The following is a 17711-nucleotide window of genomic DNA, read 5'->3' on the forward strand; positions in this document are numbered from 1 at the left end:
ACCACGTGATCACGGAATGGTCGGTGAGGCATTGAAGTCAGTCCGACCACATTCTCCAGGCTGCTTTGCACCGGAGTTGGCAGGGCCTCAACAACTGCATTCCTGAACAAAGTCATTAAGACAGCGCTGCTCTCGGCCTCCTCCTCTGTCGCTTGTTTCCATCTTTTCAGCTGTTTGTTAATATATGCAGCTGCATTCTCAGTCTCTGCCAGGGGCTCCCCCTTTAATGATTTGGGATCTATTTTGGCAGGGTACTCCACCCTCAAGGCCGCCCCAAATTGCCCCAAATTACCAGAACAATTATGTTGTGGCAAACTGACGAGAAGAGAAGTTGAATTGGAGTTGCAACCCAGCGGGAAGTGTTTTATTGAGCACAAGGCACCATACAACAGATCCAAAATATTAGTTATTGCGTTCTTACACTTCTATAACTACAGCCCCGTTAGGTCACCTTCCACCAATCAAACCAGTCGGTTGAACCACAACCAAAGCACATCCGGCTCTCCAAATAAGGTATGTTCTTTCTGTCCGCCTCTGAGATATCAGACCAATTGTGACAGAACATTTGGTGTGCGTGCGGGAAGTGTTTATCGTAGACGCCCAGGTTTAGTTCTCGGAACTATTGATGTTCTTACTTGTTATCTATCTGTTATGAAACCAACTGTGTTGTTTTCAGCATGGTTATATGATGTTTTTCATCAACGACACCTTTAAACTGTTAGAAAATCCCTTTAATGTGACATGGCAGACAGAACATAAATACATCCTTCATATAAACTGATCTCCCTTTGAGTGGATCAATATTGAGAAAAAAAATGTAATAAAAGAAATCTGTATGTTTTCTCCAAAGATTTCAGCTTCTACTAAATTGAATTACTTTGCCGAAACACAAACGTGGTGACCTGGCTGGCTATAATCTAAACACAAACGTGGAATCAGAAGTTTCCAGATTAAGTTTGGAGGTGTTAACATTTGAAGAGACGTGCGGTGAGAGAGGTAGATGAATGAGCGGTAACAATGGATTCTCAACACGTTGGAGGACCATTCTGAAACCTGGTGGAAATAAAAATAAGATATTTTGCAACACAACTTCAAAGTACATTGTATTTTCCCTCACTCTTAACTAAGCAACAAATTCATTTTTAAATTTATAAATAACTGAAAGTACCTGATCTGCAGGTAAGAATCCATAAGAGTCCAGCAGTACGACAGAATCCACCATCTCAGGATACAGTGCACTGAACTGTGGACATAACAGGGACCAAATACCACACGGTACAGCAAAATACTCTCTACAGAGTCAGTATACGTGTACTGTGAAAACAGTAGCATGCCATGTCACTTACCATTCCAGCAACGTTACCACCTGAAATAAAAAAGATGGACTTTTTATACTGTAAATATAACATAACATTAACATTTTAAATGCTCCCATTCTGCTGTTACGCTGCACTCACCCATACTGTGGCCTATGATGGAGAAGTGGCTCCAGTGCAGAGCTGTGGGAGTCATTTCACAGATCATCAACCAGGTTCAGTATCTCACCACAAAACATTCAGACTGTTTACAGTTGAGAGACAACGTCACTGCTGTGGTTTCACTGCAATACAGATGCACTAGAGCTGGGTGGTAGTATTTGAATATATCACAATAGTAACCCTTCCTCAGAGGGTGAAGGTGTATTGGTTGTCATTTTTGTCATCTGCTATAAAAAAATCTGTAAACTGTATACAAAACTCTTCAAATTTGTAAAAGAAAGACCATTCAATAACCAAAAACCTCTGTTTATAATTCAAATCTGCTCAGAATCCTTCATTTCGGTTCACATGTGCATATAATAGAGACATGTTTCCATTGAAAGTTAACGATCACTAATAATGAATCACCACCCAGCCCCAGGGCACACTTGTTTGTCGGCAAACGTGTTGTGTAATTTCGTGAACTCACTCCGTCAACAACTCTGCGCACATGGAGCACACACTTTTCTTCACGTTGACCTAAAATGATACACGAAGAGTGAACATTGCGGAAAATAGAGCAAGTTAGAGATGATTATTAATGAAGATTTTAAAGCTGCACTCTCGCTCTGAACCTTCCGTCGCATACACACTAATGTCCCAATCAGACTTTTACTAAACGGAGAAGGTTCAATATTTTTGAAAGTTATAATTGGATTTGACAGAAGAATATGCCCATAATGTATGAAAAATGCCCAAATACAAGTCCCCAAAGCACCAGTGAGCTTCTTATTGTGAGGAAACAGTATTTACCACCCATCATGCAAAATGTACCCACTACACTGATCTGCTAAAGGACACACTTTGATGCAATTAGCCAAACACCATAAACCGTGAGCTGGATGGCTTTGTAAAAGACAGCCCTCATTCAGAAAACACACGGTATATCTCAATGCTCTAACAAAATCTTAATTCGTATTTGAACCGCGCTGCCAAGGTTGACAGTTTTATTGGAGTTCCCAAGCTTCATGAGCAGTGATTGACAGCTGTGTTGGAGATCAGTTGTAACCACCACGTCGTTTTAGTGAGGAGCGGCCGAGAGCTAGGGCACGCTCACATGCCCTAACATGTATAAAAAAGCAGGGTTTATTGCAGGGGATATTTTTATTATCTAGTCTAACTTTAAATTATTATTTTTTAACTTTTTTTTTTTTTTTGCTGGCGGATTCGAGGGCCACATAAAATAACGTGGCGGGCCTTGAGTTTGACACCCCTGCTTTACAGATTTGGCGAGGGCAGCCGAGGTAACGTAGCCACCTTATATGACTCGCTCCTGAAAGCAGTGCTTCCTGGCTGCTGGCCATCAGATCAAACAGGAGAAGGTGTTACTGCCTGTGTTGGAGATTAGTTGTAACCATAAAGATTTAGTGAGGAGTGGTGGCCGAGAGCTAGGGCACGGTCACATGCCATAACATGTAATCAATAAAAAAAGCAGAGTTTATTGCAGGGCTTTTTGTATAAGACAACATTAGTTTTAGCTATAGCACAATCAAAACACTTCATGCTGGGTCTGACGACACCTTTAAACTGTTCCAAAATCCCTTTAATGTGACATGGCAGACAGAACATAAATACATCCTTCATTTAAACTGATCTCCCTTTGAGTGGATCAATATTGAGAAAAATAAATAAATGAAAGAAATCTGTATGTTTTCTCCAAAGTTTTCAGCTTCTACTAAATGTAATTACTTTGCCTAAACACGAACGTGGTGACCTGGCTGGCTATAATCTAAAGACAAACGTGGAATCAGAAGTTTCCATTAAGTTTGGAGGTGTTAACATTTGAAGAGACGTGCGGTGAGATGAATGAGAGGTCTGGAATAATTTGGTGACAGGGCGGAGTGAGGGAGTATAAAAGGTCAGCTCGGAGAGGGGAAGTCAAGCAAAGAAGAATTTAGTTTAATCACACAGGATATTTTACTGCTCTGCAGGTACGTACTGTCTTTTAAAAAAAGAGTAATTCACATTTATTGATATAAATGTGTTGATTTAGGTCATACTGACAGGGAATGAAAGTGATAATAGTTTCTGGAAAATCGCAATAATAGGTTCAAGCTGAATCTGGTTATAATTTGGCAAATTTGGTCGTTTATCATACATTAAAGATGCAGATACATTTCCCTCATTTTACATGCTCTTTATTACCATGTGACAGCCTTCATAGCATCAGAACCAACAGATTTCACTTCACATGAATTATTCAGGGTTACAGCAAGTTTACTTTACAGACTCGGCGAGGGCAGCCGAGGTAACGTAGCCACCTTATATGACTCGCTCCTGAAAGCAGTGGTTCCTGGCTGCTGGCCATCAGATCAAACAGGAGAAGGTGTTACCTGATGTGATAAAGGAACTTTGTTTTGCTCTAATTGTTCCTTCATGTCCTGTGACGGAATCTGTTTTTATTCTTCAAATCTGTGTTTTTGTGACCCGTTTCTCCATCTCCTCAGATCATGGCTGACTTTGACACGGTGCTGAAGTGTTGGGGTCCGGTGGAGGCCGACTACAACGTCTATGGGAACCTGGTTCTAACCCGGTCAGTGACAAGATAAGATTACTCTTTCCTCTAGGTCGGGTGGTTTGCAGGGAAAATGCAACGTAGGATGCTTGCATTTATTCACTCAACTGTCCAGTCATATTTTTTTGTACGTTTTATTTCCCAGTGTGAGGACGTGACAGTTGTATCTACAACCCCTGGTGTGTGTTTACAGTTTATTCATAGAGCACCCACACACCCAGAAGCTGTTCCCCAAGTTTGCCGACATGCCCCAGGGTGACCTGCCTGGTGACGCGAGGGTTTCTGCCATCGGTGCAAGTGTGCTGAAGAATCTGGGTGAGATGCTGAGGGCCAAAGGCAACCACGCCGCCATCATAAAACCTCTGGCCCACATCCACGGCGTCCAGTTCAAGGTCCCCCTCAGTAACTTCAAGGTGAGATCGATGCAGAGGGGGGGGGGGGGGGGGCGTGGTTTTGATCCTTCCTCCCACGTGCATTTCTTTGTGTCGCCCCAACCTGAATTCACAGTAAAGCACTTTTCTCCTCAGCTGATTGCAGTGGTCCTTAATAAAATCCTGGAAGAGAAGGTAGGGCTGGATGCCGACGGGCAGCAGGCCCTGACGAGAGTGATGGCCGTCGTCATCGCTGACATGGAGGTCGAGTACAAGAACCTGGGCGTCACCGCCTGATGGTGGAAGTCACACAAAGTCATAGCAGGGTCGGATGACAGAGAAGAAAATGTTCCACCTGCAAGATTAAAAAATAATAATAAAAAATAAAAAATGGTTTGATATTCTGTAACCACTAAAATGCAATGAAATATTTTTTATGTTACCAATAAAATAAACTCCATGGCACTACTCTGCTCATTCATTTTTAGTCACATTTTCCAAGTTGATGAGTCTGTTATTTGTCACCTCCTGTGTCTTTGATGCTAAGGGTAATGGGGCTGTAAATTGGTCCTGTTAAAATGAATTGCTGCTCATTAGAAAATAATAAAGTACGAGGGGATGTATGTCTTTGTCAAAACATGTACTCTGAAAGACAATCCAGCATCTGACAGATAGGAATCAGGTTAAGTCTGAAACACTTAGCATCAAGTGTTCTGGACACGCACAAACAAATAGACACACAAGTTAAAAAACAAACACTTGAACACGTCACACAGCAATGTCACCAGAGGGGGTGCACAGAATTATCTTTAGTCAGTTAGATGTGAATATGACTTAAGTATAAATAAATAAATGCTGAAATAAATGTTTGAATACAGAAATAAATGAATAAAAGTATAAATAAATAAAAGTGTGAATAAATAAATGCTGAAATAAATAAACAAAAGTATAAATAAATAAATGCTGAAATAAATAAATAAAAGTATAAATAAATGAATGCTGAAATAAATAAATGCTGAAATAAATGCTGAAATAAATAAATAGAAGTATAAATAAATAAATGCTGAAATTAATGCTGAAATAAATAAATAAAATTATAAATAAATAAATAAAAGTATAAATAAATAAATGCTGAAATAAATAAATGATGAAATAAATAAATAAAAGTATAAATAAATAAATGAATGCTGAAATAAATATGGAAATAAATTAATTAATGTATAGATAAATAAATAAAAGTTGATAATCAAACAGGACATAAATAAATACATATATATTTATTTCTACATTTCTGTTCACCTACATTTATTCATTTATCTGTCTGTATGCTAATGACGTGGGAGGTCCTAACCTCTGTCTAAAGCAGGATTGGTCACAGGAGTGTGATGGCTTCTGGTCTACTACTGCTGCCTTTGCACAGTAACGTTGAAGTTGGCCAGCCCAGTGTTGCCAAATTGACGACTCTCTCGTTAAATCTGGCGACTTTCCAAATCCTCTTGGCAACTTTTTTTGTCAAAAGCGACTAGCGACAAATCTAGCGACTTTTCTGGTGTTTTGCAGACTGACGTGAAAGCACATATCGTTCTGCAGTTACTGTCCTCAACGAGCAGCGGGTGCTGCCGTGAGCCCCTCCGCCGTCCCAAAGCACTCACAGGCGGTCAGTCTCACAGTAGCCTCGCGCAGCAGTCCCAGCTGCAGACTGTGGAAGCTGTTAGTGCTGCTAGATAGTTTTTTGAAGTCGTCTACAGGGATGATTTGCTAGGAATCGGTTGCTTCTATCTTGCTCCCCTACTTGACCAATTCTGCTTAAGAATGAGGTTCGGACCACCTACCTCATTAACATATGGACACAGAAATACAGAAATAAATGAAGCAATACAGAAATGTAGAAATAGATTTATTTATTTATGTCCTGTGTAGGTATCAACTTTTATTTATTAATTTCAGCATTTAAATATTTCTGTATTTATTTCAGCATTTATTTATTATTTTATTTCAGCATTTAGATTTTTCTGTATTTATTCTTCTATTTATTCATTTCTGTATTTATACATTTATTTCTGTATTTATCTATTTATTCCTGTATTTATTCATTCATACTTAAGACATTTTTCATCCTCCATACAGGTCTATCTGAAAAACGTCAGCGAAAAAATGCTCACGACAATTTGTAGAAATATGGAACGTTTTTTCAATTATGAAAGAAATCTTCAGCCACGCTGGCAGCGTTGCTTTATTTGGCCAAAGTCTGACCGTCAGGCCACCCCTTCAAGACTGATGTATCTGTTGCCATGACGATCCCCGGAGGACGAATCCATCTCTTCAAACTTTTCCTCCATCTGATCCAGTGACTTTACAACTACAGCTTTCCTGTTGTCCAACCTTGGTTAATGGACAAATACCTGCTAAACGAAAGCCATGCCCATGTATTTAGTGCTAATATTAATCTCACACCTGCTGCTAAACATCTAATTGAAAGCATAATAATTATTGTGAGCGTGTTAGCGTTTAGCTCAAAGCACCGCTTTTCTTTTGGCTACCCGGCCAATAACTACTATTTATGTTGACTTCAATGCATAAAAGACAGTGGGAGGATTCGCCGTTATCATTGACACTCACATCACACTGACCCCGGGAACCTTCCTTCTGATTTGATGCCTTAACATTGTTTGTTTGAGCCTCTGGTCACACTCTGAAAGACGCACCGGCACCGCTGCCCGCCCGCCCCCTCCTCTCTCTCTCTGAGGCCTGACCCAGATGTTGATCCAACAGAGATCACACATTTTACTGGTATTCAACAGGACAGAAGACTCAAGTCCAATCTGTAACAAACAGGAACATTTAATCTGTAATTTCACTGTGTTGACACTGTCAAAAGCATCATTATATACATAAAAAGCATATTGTTCTAATTATATACATTGTGCATTACGGAGATATTCTGCGGTTTGGAATGAAGCTGTGCAGCATCAGGTTCTTATTGGCCCTGATATACAACAAGCAGTCTCACGTTAGTCGGTGTCACGGCACAGTATAGTCTAAAGGCCCTGCACACCCACACGGGTGTTTTTTAAATTATAAATCTGGCTGATTACACGTCTGTTGAGGTTTAAATTTAGAGGAGCTACCATTGAAACATCGTTTCAATCAAGCAGAGTGTAAACACATGCAGTTCAGAGATCTAATCAGCCAAACACAATTAAAATCATCTGTGTGGCTCTTAAAGAAATGGACATTTAATGCAGCTGTAAGCCACTCCATCCAGCTGTCAAAAACCAAACAGAGCTTAGTTTTGTGATCTTTTGCTGCAGGGAGGCCTTTGGACTCGCTATAGCAGGAAAAGCACAGGTGTCAGTGATAACCTTAACGATGCCGCCATGTGGACGGGTCATTGTCGGGTGAACACAGGTGTAATTAATAACACTAATTAGGGCCCTGTTGCATTAAGGCCTTGGTATGGTGCATGTTGGCTCACAGGAATGGCTGCGACAATAGAATTGAACCATAATTCATTTTAAAATCAGTCACACCTGTGTTCACCCTGCTATGACACGTTGGCTGCTGTGAAAAAGGGCCGGTACCTCTGCAGCTAAAATCCAAAGCACAAACATGTAATGATGACATTAAAAAAAAGGAAATATCATTTGGAAGAGTCCACTACTACAAATAAATATACACACACACGAGACGAGACATCCCTCCAGAGAAAGTTAATCGAAGCTCGGCTGCTCGATGTCCGGGGGCACGGTGCTGCGGGTCAGGTTGGACAGGTAGAGAGCGGTAGCCATGGGAACAAGGCCGGCTGCCACCTTCAGGATGGTCAGCAGCCTCTCTGTGGCGTTGGTCACGCCGTCTGGTGTCTGGAGGGGAAGAACATCACACGAGAAACAGAAAAACACGTTATGGACGGAGAACAACAAACGGCTTCCCCAGGGTTCATGCGGGAAGTTCAATTTGAGACCTTTTTAAAGCCACGTAGAACACAATTTAATACCTTGTGGCCGGTTTCATGTTCAAACATGTAATTTCACGGTAAATTACTTGACAATTTCTACAACCAAATAATCGTTTACGTGTTTTTTTGTGCTGGTAAGAGCTTCCGTTTCTTTTCGTTCTTGTATAGGACGGTAAACTAAATATCACTGGGTTTTAGACTGGTGCTCGGACAAACATTTCTCACTATTTTCTGACATTTTATAGACAAAACAATTAATCAAGAACATAAATCAATAATGAAAATAATGCTTAGTCGCAGCCCTAACACCCAACATCACCTGCTACGGCCTCTTTCTGTTGTAGAAACTACATTCAAGGACTTTTGAAAAAAATACTTCAAGACCTGCAGATAACCTGTTTCCACTTTGGCGATCGATAGAAAAACATATGTAAATCTGTGTCTCGCCCTCATGCTGCACATGCTAAACGCAGATACGTCTCTGAAATGACGTCTTAGGTTTAAACTATCCTCACTAGCGTTGATACAAACCTGATCTTCTGCAAACAGCAGGGGGCAGTGCAGCGACGCTGCCAGCTTTCTGGCGACCTCCAGGCGCTCGACGGGGGCCGCAGCGCTGCGAGCTACAACAGACAGATGGGGTCATGTTAACTACATAGGGAGGGATGAGGCCTGTTATTACTAAAAAAAAATAAAAAATAAGTCGCCATACCATTAGTGACCATGAAGCAGACTTTCCCGAGGAAATATCCAGGGTCCAAACACTTCAGGGAAGCTTCTGCCGACTGGAGACTGAAAAACAAAAAGGTCACACGATAAACTGTTACATCATATATTTTAAAGGTTCTCTATACGGTATTCAGAGCATTAATATAGCAGTAAATATATATTTGCTATGTAAAGATGAAGTGGAGTAATGTCCAACTGAGCAGAGAATGAAGTCATTTTCCCTCTGTGTCTATGTGTGATTTTAGTTTGAGAGCCGTGACGAGACACTAAATATGCTCTGAATTTCATATTTAGCACCTTTTAATATCTAGAGTTGTCAAAGCAGTGGATGCATCGCTATCGAATTAAAATTCCTCTATGTATTAAATAACAGACGGGGTAAGTGTGACACTTAAATGTGTGATTGAAGAGGAAATACAGTGACAGAGACTCAATTTGTTTACGGACACAACATACAAGTAGAATTCATCGGGTTTCATTTGGGCAAACTAAAAAACGACAACAAAGAGTATATATTTGACCCGTGCGTCCAGGAGAGGAGACTTAAAATAAAGAATAAGGATTTGAAAGATACCTGAGCTCTGAGGTCAGGTTGATGATGAACACCACGAGGTCTATCCTGGGACGGCTCTCCTCATTCTCCATGGGCAGAGGCAGACTCTTGGCCAGTCTCCTGATGGATGGGTACAATAAAAGCAGAGTGTGGTCACCGATATGTAGCAAACAGAGGTGGTAATTCTGTGGTCGCGTCACATGGGACAGATGGGGAAGAGGTCTACAACTTAAGGTTGAAAATACTTTTGCACTGTCAAAATGGCACTATGCAGGTAACGGTACTAGTTCCTGAGAAAAGCAGATGATGTTTCCAGTTGTGTGCCTAATGACCATAATATCCTCTAGCGTACCGGCCGACCTCAGCAGTTTATAAAGGACATATCAGTACTCACACGTTGACGGTGAACGTGGTCTCCTCCACCAGAGCGTCGGCTAAACTCTGCTGAAACTGCTCCTCGCTCTCCACCAGCTGGAAGAAAAACACTCCTAGTCAGCACATAACTGGACTATAACTCTGTGCACTAACACACACACACACACACACACACACACACACACACACACAGAGCCATAACAAAATAAGGGCAGTATTAAAAAAATAGTGTACTTGTATGTAGCAAAAAATATATATCTTAATTTTTTAAATCTTATGATAATCTTGGACTATGATCTTATACTCAAGTAAAAGTAGCAATACTACGATGTTAAAATGCATTACAAGTTAAAGTACTGCATTAAATAAAAGTACCAAAAGTAGAAGTACTCATGCAGAATTTCACAGTATATGATACCACTGAATTATAATCAGTGATGCACTAACGAGTCAATCACTTTAGTGTTGCAGCTGGTAATGGGGGGAAATAATTATTTTATACACCGCTGAGCTAACTTAATTATAGTTACAATACATCACAATTTATTAGTTGTTTTATTTTTTTGTATGAATCATCTAAATCTGCAAAGGAACAGCTAACATTGTAATGCAACAGTGGAGTAAAAATGTAACGTTACATTAGTGGAGGAGAAGTATAAAGAAGCAGACAACGGGAATGCTCAAGGAGAGCATCTCAGAAGTGCACTTTCGTGGAACTCTTGAGTGAATCTATTTTGCAGCTTTGCGCCACTGTGAACGGAAGGGTTGTAAACATGAGGACGTCATCACGTCACAGGCAGGATACAACGTCACTTGGCGAGGTATTACATGTGCTTTGTTTGGATCAAAGTAGAGCTTTATATCAGAGTATCTCTCCAGAACAGACCACAGGAACATTGACTGGGTTCAAGTCCACTGTGATGGCTGAGCTAGCCTAACGTTGCCTCACTTTATAAACACTTCTAGCCCCTCTCCTCTTAGCTCACCCTGAGCAGCTAAACCTGCTTAGTTTAACGAACCACAAACTCACCAAGATGTTCGCGGAGTTCAAACCAGGCAGCTTACTGAACGGCTTCAGCAGCGACATCCCGATAGAAACACTCCCCGTTTCATAAACGTAGCAGACAAACGCAGTCCCTGGTCGTTTCAGGAGTTTTCATGTCGCGCTTCTTTTCCAAATGTGCGTCCAACGTCATTACGTTTTCCCGTTTTCACGGCAGTCGACGTTGACGTTTTCTCCGCAAAGGCAGCTCTCTTCTGCCACCTACAGGCCGCTGGGTGTTTCGCACTTCACACATGAGTCCAGATTGTATTTTTGGAGAAAAATGCTGAACCGCTAATCCAGGATTAATCTGAAACGGGTACTCAACTAAAACAATAAATAAATAATAAAATTATGTTCTTAAGGTTACACACTTTTTTGGAGGCAAATATTGTACATTTGAATTCACTACATTTTTTTGCAGATTATGAATGCAAAATATAATCAAATCATGCATGACGACGCATTTGTCCTGAATTAAGCCCCCCAGCAGTACATAAATAAGTTAGCCCCACCTTTAGAAGCTGCAACATTAGTGATGCTTACACAATAATGCATCAATAATTATAATCCTTAATATTATTCTGAAATTATGTTTTTAATGCATTTTTCCCCCCTCCAATTTCAAACAGTTCTATCCTGCACAAATCATCCCAAGCGATGTACCTACAATGAATGAGATGCATTTGCTGGTCTTATCAGGACGATTTTTATGATCAAAAACAATTTGAACACTTATTTTTGTACTATTGATAAATGACAGGACCAAAAACAGATAAAATACAAACCGTAACCCTTTGGACTTCATTGAAGGTAAAAGGAGCTCTAACCTCAACACTGAAGTTGTATCACAAATAATACAACATGCTAAATTTGTCTAAACTCTTCTGCACAAACGGGAAGTGAAGTCGAAGAGAAATTTGTATAAAACACGTTGCATTTGAATAGAACAGAACATTTTATTCACGTAATGGTGGCACAGCAAAGTAGATTCCCCCAGTACATCCAGGTCGTATCACAGCAAACAGGAGTCCCTGGGTCTTTCAGTGTCAGTACGTACATATGCACATCATCTATATGCATTCACATGTCAGGAACTGAGCGGAAATATTTGGATGACTTCTTTCAGGGGAGGACAAGTGAGTGTATTAAGTAGTATGAGCTCATCGCTGCATCCCGAATTTAAAAAGGCGGGCCCGTGGATCGGTATCGAAACTCTCAAATGAGATAGTTATGGCTTGAAGGCAGCAAATCAAACACAAACATTAGAAGTGCCTTCGGTCTTTCTCAGCTCACTTTCAAACACTACAGTCGTGGACGCCGCGTTAATGAGTCCAACCCGTGTGAATGAATCCGCAGCCGCCGAGACCGACGGATTTCTTATGGAACAGGAAACACAGTGTCACCGTCAAAGGTTGCGACTAAAGATTTTTTTTTTAAAAATGACAAAATAAAAAGAGACTCAAAAGTAGGGCTGCCGTCTCATCGCTCACTCGTCACTGTCAAAATAACTTTACATAGGATCGACAAGATGGCATAAAAAAAAAAAAAAAAGACTATACTGCTTCCACAATTCATACTTATAAAAGTTGGTTTTGCATCTTTTCCTTCACCGCCACCACAGAAGTTGTTCCCTCATCCCCATGTTAAGATTCCACCATCCACCCCGCTGATGTACACATCCCGCTCTTACCGTGAACACACACACACACACACATTCGCACCAACACGCACACACTCGTCTCCCCATGCTCCTTTATTAGCAATTAATGTATCCAATCCGAAGACTTTGGAGGCGTCCACTCCTGCTCATATCTCCCCGGACTCTCGCTCCTCGGAGCTGGAGCGCCGGTCTCGCTCGTACGACAGAGATCTCTCCCGGTCCCTGGTCCTGGCTGTGGCAGTGTCCGCGGTGGGGGGGGGCTTCTCCGCGCCCTCCCAGTCCCCGTACTCCGCCCTGTCCTCACGCCAGCCCTCTCCTGCTGTGCCCTGTCTGGACATCTCCTGGGACGGCGAGGGCTCTCCATCACGAGTGTGAGATGATCTTTCTCTGGAGGACCTGGGGGTCAAAAACTATATTTTTAATTCTTGGATCGTAGTCGGTGGCTGTTGCATTAAAGCAAAAGTAGTGATGTTGAAATCAGTTATCAGACCAATATAAAAATTATTCTAGAGCTGAACTAAAATGATGATGACTATTGACAACTGATTATTTTACTCCAATAAATGGCAGAGAATTGTGGTCAAATGCCCGTCACAACTGTGAACAGGACAGGAGGACCGTTGCCGTGATGGATAGAAGCCACACCTCTTCCTCTTGGGCCTGTGAGAGTGGGAGCTCGAGCGATGCCGTTCCTTGTGTCGATGCTTCCTCTCTCTCTCCCGATCCCGGTCGCCGCTGCCGCCACCACCACCACCGCCACCGCCGCCACCCCCGCCGCCTTCTTCTCTGGAACGAGAGGAGTGGTGGCGTCTTGAGCGATGGGAGGACGAAGTCGAGGTGCCTCCGTCCCTAGAAAAATTGTTTTGAAAAGGAGAAAGATTTAAGTAGAAAAAAAAGATAGCTGCACCGCTACAGGAAATAGATTCTCAGATTAATGCTTTACACTGAAGCATCTCGTCTCGTAGTCAGGTTAGTCGGTAGGTGACGGCATATACAACAGCTACACTCATTAAAGACATGACACTTGTAGACTGTGAAATCATGAGTCACTGTGAAAAGGACCAAACTCCTCGAGTGATTCGGTTGAAAGCAGACATACCTGTATCGTTCTCCACTTCTAGACCTGGACCTAAGACAGGAACACAGTTGGGTTTACACGGGACACCGAATTTTTTCTTTGCACGCAGCAACAACGTAAGTCAGACCGTTTCTTACCTCCTCCGCTCCCTCTCGCGCTCTCTCTCCCATTCACGCTCTCTTTCTCGCTCCCTCTCTTTTTCTCGCTCCTTCTCTTTTTCACGCTCCTGCTCTCTTTCCCCCTCTCTCTCTCGTTCCCGCTCCAGCTCCCACTCTCGCTCCCTTTCGTCGTCTTTTTCACGTTCCTCTCGTCTTCTCGACCGCATTCGTTCTTGTTTTTCTATAACTGCTTTCTGGACGAAACAAAAAAATAGAACAGAACTGATAAAACAGCACAAAAAAAAAATGGAAACGCAACTAAAATGTCTCATTGAACGACAATCGTGCAAATTAAAAGTAGTTATGTTCCAGTGCTCCCCTCACCCTCAGCTTTTCAAGCTTCTCGCGGATTTCAATGAACCCGATGTGCAGTTTGCCCCCAAAGTGGTCGGCTAGACGGCGATCGTTGTCGTGAAGACCCAAGTAGGCAGAGCACACCTCGCACACTCGGAGCTTTTGCTGCTGAAAGCTGGAGGCTGGCATGGAGTTCCTGTACACATCCTGCAACGACAAAAGGTAAAGAGGCCGTGACGCTGGAATTCAAGTACGGACAGATTTTAACTTGTGTTTAATCTCGACTGCAAAATAAAGATTTCTGTTATTACGAGAAAAGATCCTGTGTTTTACTGCCTTTATTACGAATGTCATGAGTAAACAATACACCTTCACGGTCTGAAACAAATATTGCAGCTCTAGTAAGGTGATGTGCGAGTACAAATATGTATTTATTCTAAAACAATAAACTAGTCACAACAAAGCCGTTATCAACTTTCTGACCTCTGCTTCCTTCTTCAAGCCTCGAGTCTTCTCCACCATCTCCAGCACTTGCTGGGCCTCGTCTACGTTCCCCTCGCCCCCGAGCTGCTCCGCCCGGGCCAGCAGCTTCCCGATCTCTTCGTTCAGCTCGTGGACACGTTCAGCCTTTTTCACCGCAGGAGAAACAGAGGGGTGGGAATGTTGATTTCTACACACTTTGCACAGATTCATGATAACCATTTATTCCCCGTCATAAAGAGCACAGCTTTCATTAAAAACAAAAAATAAAAACGTTTTTGTCACCTTTGCAGCCACTTCAGCGCTGATCTCATCCTGCGTCTCTGCTAGTCTCTTCTTGGCCAGATCGGTCCTGCGGTCGCAGTCAGCGATGAAAGACTGGAGGTGTTCGGCAGCCTGCGAGAAAACACACGAGTTAAACGACTTTCAGTGTGTGTAGGATATACAAATTTACCAGATTAAACTTGCAGAGATTAAACAGCTATGCATGCATCTTTTTCTTCTTAATAGCTTTCTCAGACAACAAACCAGACCTTCCTTAGGGCTGCTTTAATTAGACCTCCAACTTCTTATGCAGTTAGTCACAATTTCACAGCAGCACTTTGACCAAATTTACTTGGAAATGTGAGAAGCAAGCGTAGAAAGCCAGAGCTGGTCTCGCTTGTAAATTTGGCACGTGTGACTCAGTTTATGGCTGAGAGAGTTGCATAACTCTGTGACCTCTACTTTCTCGAGAGCTATACATGATGGGGTGTTAGTGTGTGTGTACTACTCACATCAAGCTCGAAGAAGTACTCCTGCTCTTTAGAGGCAATCTCGAAGTCCGCTCTGAGGGCCAGGTCGTGGACTTTCATACACTCTCCCAGATCCATTCTCTGCAGAAAACAGAAAGACGTCCACGTACTGCATTTGTATGCTTCATCACTCATCTTAAGATTTGTCATTCCAATAATTGCCTATTTGTTAAATGTCATCCCGACTTAAAACATTACACATTAGGGAGTGTAAACGTGATATCCTTTGAATCACAGATCTGCAGGGCCAGGTCCTCGACACAGACGGTTTCTATATGGTTATGTACAGCGCACTAACAAAGCATTGAGACACAAGCACCTCTTCGTATTTGTTTTGTACATGTTTTGTATTGAATAGTGATTGACTCTGCTTTAACTCAAGGGTGTTTGGATTCACATTTTGATGAATAGTGTTGGAAATGTAGCCCCCTTTTTCCCGTATTTACGGTCTCTCAATTTGAGGGGACAGAAAGTCATTTGACAAGTTTAAAGTTACATTCAATTATTTACAGGCACAATCTGGCTGTCGTCTGTGATCGAAACTGCAGCTGACATTTGAAACGGTTTCTACTGATGCCATGTCAGGCCCTGTGCTGTAGCTATCCTCCCGTCTCACTATCAGGGCTTCCATCTCATCCTCGGATGTGTCCTACACTGTGCACAACCTAAACATGCACAGACATTGTGCAATTTTAGTTCAATGTGCCAGAGTAGGACCAAACCTGTGATAACAGCTGTCCTAATTATTCCTGACTGCAGTATATGATGTGTGTGTGAACATGATACTCACGGTGCCAGACAGAATATCATGAGGACAGGAATCCAGGAGGTGACTTTTGCAGACCCGCTCATCTGTGAATTTGATTCTCTGCCGCATGGAATCTCCTTAAATAAAGAAAAACACAAGAGCACTTGTCAGCCAGTGCACCGACTGAAACATGGCATGATACGTACTAAATCACTGAGGTTCAAACTTGCCATGAATGAGCCATCTTGCCAGTAAACCCTAAAAGTTAACTGCTCAGATAGAGTCTGATAAAATGACAACATCTGGTGGAAAGAAAGGGAGCCACGGATAAAAGAGCACACGGACCATGATTAAATACAGCGCTAACGTGTTAGTAATGTTTGTCTTTTTGTGGAGGACGTTAGCAACAACTCAACTTGCCATTTACACTCGGACTCACACACACACACAACAGGTAGCTAGTCGGCTAGCTATCCTCATGTTAGCTAGCTCGGTTCGCAAAGCATGCCGCACTGACTGGCTTATCTGTTAGCTTCCCGGCTAATGCTAGCACCAACACAAACTCCCGTCCTGCTCGGAGCAGACACTAGTCTCCACCACAGCCAGCCGTGCTCACCGTCTCTCCCCGTCCCCATGAGCTGGTCCAGCATCGCTCGCATCTGTGCCTGGGCCGACATTGTTTAGAGTGTTTAGCTAACGATGTGTGAGTCACTCCTCGCCAGCAACAGTCCTCACACATGCAGACTCCTCGACTGCAGGCCTCGTTGGCACCTCCGCCAACCGCGGACAACTTTTCCCACAAGGAGGAAAAAGCCCGACTCCAGGCGAGCCAGCGAGCTGGTTGTGTGTAACGGTGGTGCAATGGATTGGTTATCACAGCACTTTAACAACAGCTAAATGTGACTTTGTAACGGTGGATGGCTTCGGGTCGGTTGAACAACGTCTGTTTGAAAACTGGAGTCCCGTAGTCGTGTCGTGTGTCGAGTAGAGAGAGCGGTGACTGAGTGTAGAAAGGGCGGTGGGTTAGCTAACTGGATCTGTACAGAAACAAGTCACCAGTTCCTCTGTAACACACTCTCTAACTGTATTTGTAGCCAGTCGGCTAGAAGTTGGCAAGTTTATTCAACGTCCTTTCTTCCGCCTTTTCCACTTCCCCTCCGTGCGCGTCGCCGCGGAGCGCGCTCCAGTCTCTCCGCCTCGAGGAAGTGCTGCAGTCAGCCTCGCGCGCTGGTCGTTTTAGGACGTTACACCTCACTCAAACATCAAAATGTTGGGAAATATTTATTTGAACACCTTACAAATATGAACAAATGAATTGTGGAATGTATAAAAACTTCAGCAGTATTTGGAATACATATTTAATACATTATTTATTTAATTTTACATTGTTTTTATTGTTTAATTGTACGTTTTCTGTTAGTAATTACCTTACATAAACA

General features: G+C 42.4%; 3 protein-coding genes and 1 long non-coding RNA gene across 4 annotated transcripts in view; 1 reads left to right on the top strand and 3 right to left on the bottom strand.

Moving 5' to 3' along the window:
* The window catches only part of mb (myoglobin), a 28181-nt gene extending 23319 nt beyond the window's left edge, over positions 1-4862 (top strand). Inside the window, exons 3-5 of the mRNA XM_076090130.1 lie at positions 3965-4050; positions 4226-4445; positions 4560-4862. Coding sequence (XP_075946245.1) covers positions 3968-4050; positions 4226-4445; positions 4560-4700 — 444 coding nt within the window. The 5' untranslated portion in view covers positions 3965-3967 and the 3' untranslated portion in view covers positions 4701-4862. The remainder of the gene's footprint in view (positions 1-3964; positions 4051-4225; positions 4446-4559) is intronic.
* On the bottom strand, positions 736-1553 carry LOC142948243 (uncharacterized). Its single transcript, XR_012953473.1, has 3 exons — positions 1458-1553; positions 1169-1366; positions 736-1053 (listed from the first exon to the last, which is right to left on the bottom strand). It is a non-coding gene; the product is annotated as an uncharacterized LOC142948243 (long non-coding RNA).
* A 2364-nt stretch (positions 4863-7226) lies between the features above and the next one.
* Positions 7227-11859, bottom strand: pane1 (proliferation associated nuclear element). The gene is made up of 6 exons (XM_076090134.1): positions 11046-11859; positions 10035-10111; positions 9662-9760; positions 9071-9150; positions 8890-8981; positions 7227-8263 (listed from the first exon to the last, which is right to left on the bottom strand). Exons 1-6 carry the CDS (start codon positions 11100-11102, stop codon positions 8114-8116), a joined length of 555 nt encoding a protein of 184 aa, XP_075946249.1. The 5' UTR covers positions 11103-11859; the 3' UTR covers positions 7227-8113.
* Positions 11860-11996: 137 nt separating this feature from the next.
* LOC142948245 (putative RNA-binding protein Luc7-like 1) lies at positions 11997-17461 on the bottom strand. The gene is made up of 10 exons (XM_076090133.1): positions 16889-17461; positions 16315-16409; positions 15507-15605; positions 15016-15126; positions 14734-14877; positions 14281-14457; positions 13936-14150; positions 13820-13849; positions 13366-13569; positions 11997-13116 (listed from the first exon to the last, which is right to left on the bottom strand). The coding sequence occupies exons 1-10, from the start codon at positions 16947-16949 to the stop codon at positions 12867-12869; spliced, it is 1386 nt and encodes a 461-aa protein (XP_075946248.1). The 5' UTR covers positions 16950-17461; the 3' UTR covers positions 11997-12866.
* Positions 17462-17711: the final 250 nt, after the last annotated feature.

This window comes from Anarhichas minor, unplaced genomic scaffold, assembly GCF_050575085.1.
Source record: "Anarhichas minor isolate MPS153535 unplaced genomic scaffold, ASM5057508v1 ptg000012l, whole genome shotgun sequence".
Classification (NCBI taxonomy): domain Eukaryota; kingdom Metazoa; phylum Chordata; class Actinopteri; order Perciformes; family Anarhichadidae; genus Anarhichas; species Anarhichas minor.

Excerpts from the sequence above, each read along its gene's own strand:
- pane1 (XM_076090134.1), bottom strand. The coding sequence starts at position 11,102 with ATGTCGCTGCTGAAGCCGTTCAGTAAGCTGCCTGGTTTGAACTCCGCG. Across the intron at positions 9,151-9,661 it reads AACCTGACCTCAGAGCTCAG|TCTCCAGTCGGCAGAAGCTT; the intron begins GTATCTTTCAAA and ends TTTGTTTTTCAG. Across the intron at positions 8,982-9,070 it reads CTGCTTCATGGTCACTAATG|CTCGCAGCGCTGCGGCCCCC; the intron begins GTATGGCGACTT and ends TGTCTGTTGTAG.
- LOC142948245 (XM_076090133.1), bottom strand. The coding sequence starts at position 16,949 with ATGTCGGCCCAGGCACAGATGCGAGCGATGCTGGACCAGCTCATGGGG. Across the intron at positions 16,410-16,888 it reads CATGGGGACGGGGAGAGACG|GAGATTCCATGCGGCAGAGA; the intron begins GTGAGCACGGCT and ends TCTTTATTTAAG. Across the intron at positions 13,117-13,365 it reads CACAGGCCCAAGAGGAAGAG|GTCCTCCAGAGAAAGATCAT; the intron begins GTGTGGCTTCTA and ends TTTGACCCCCAG.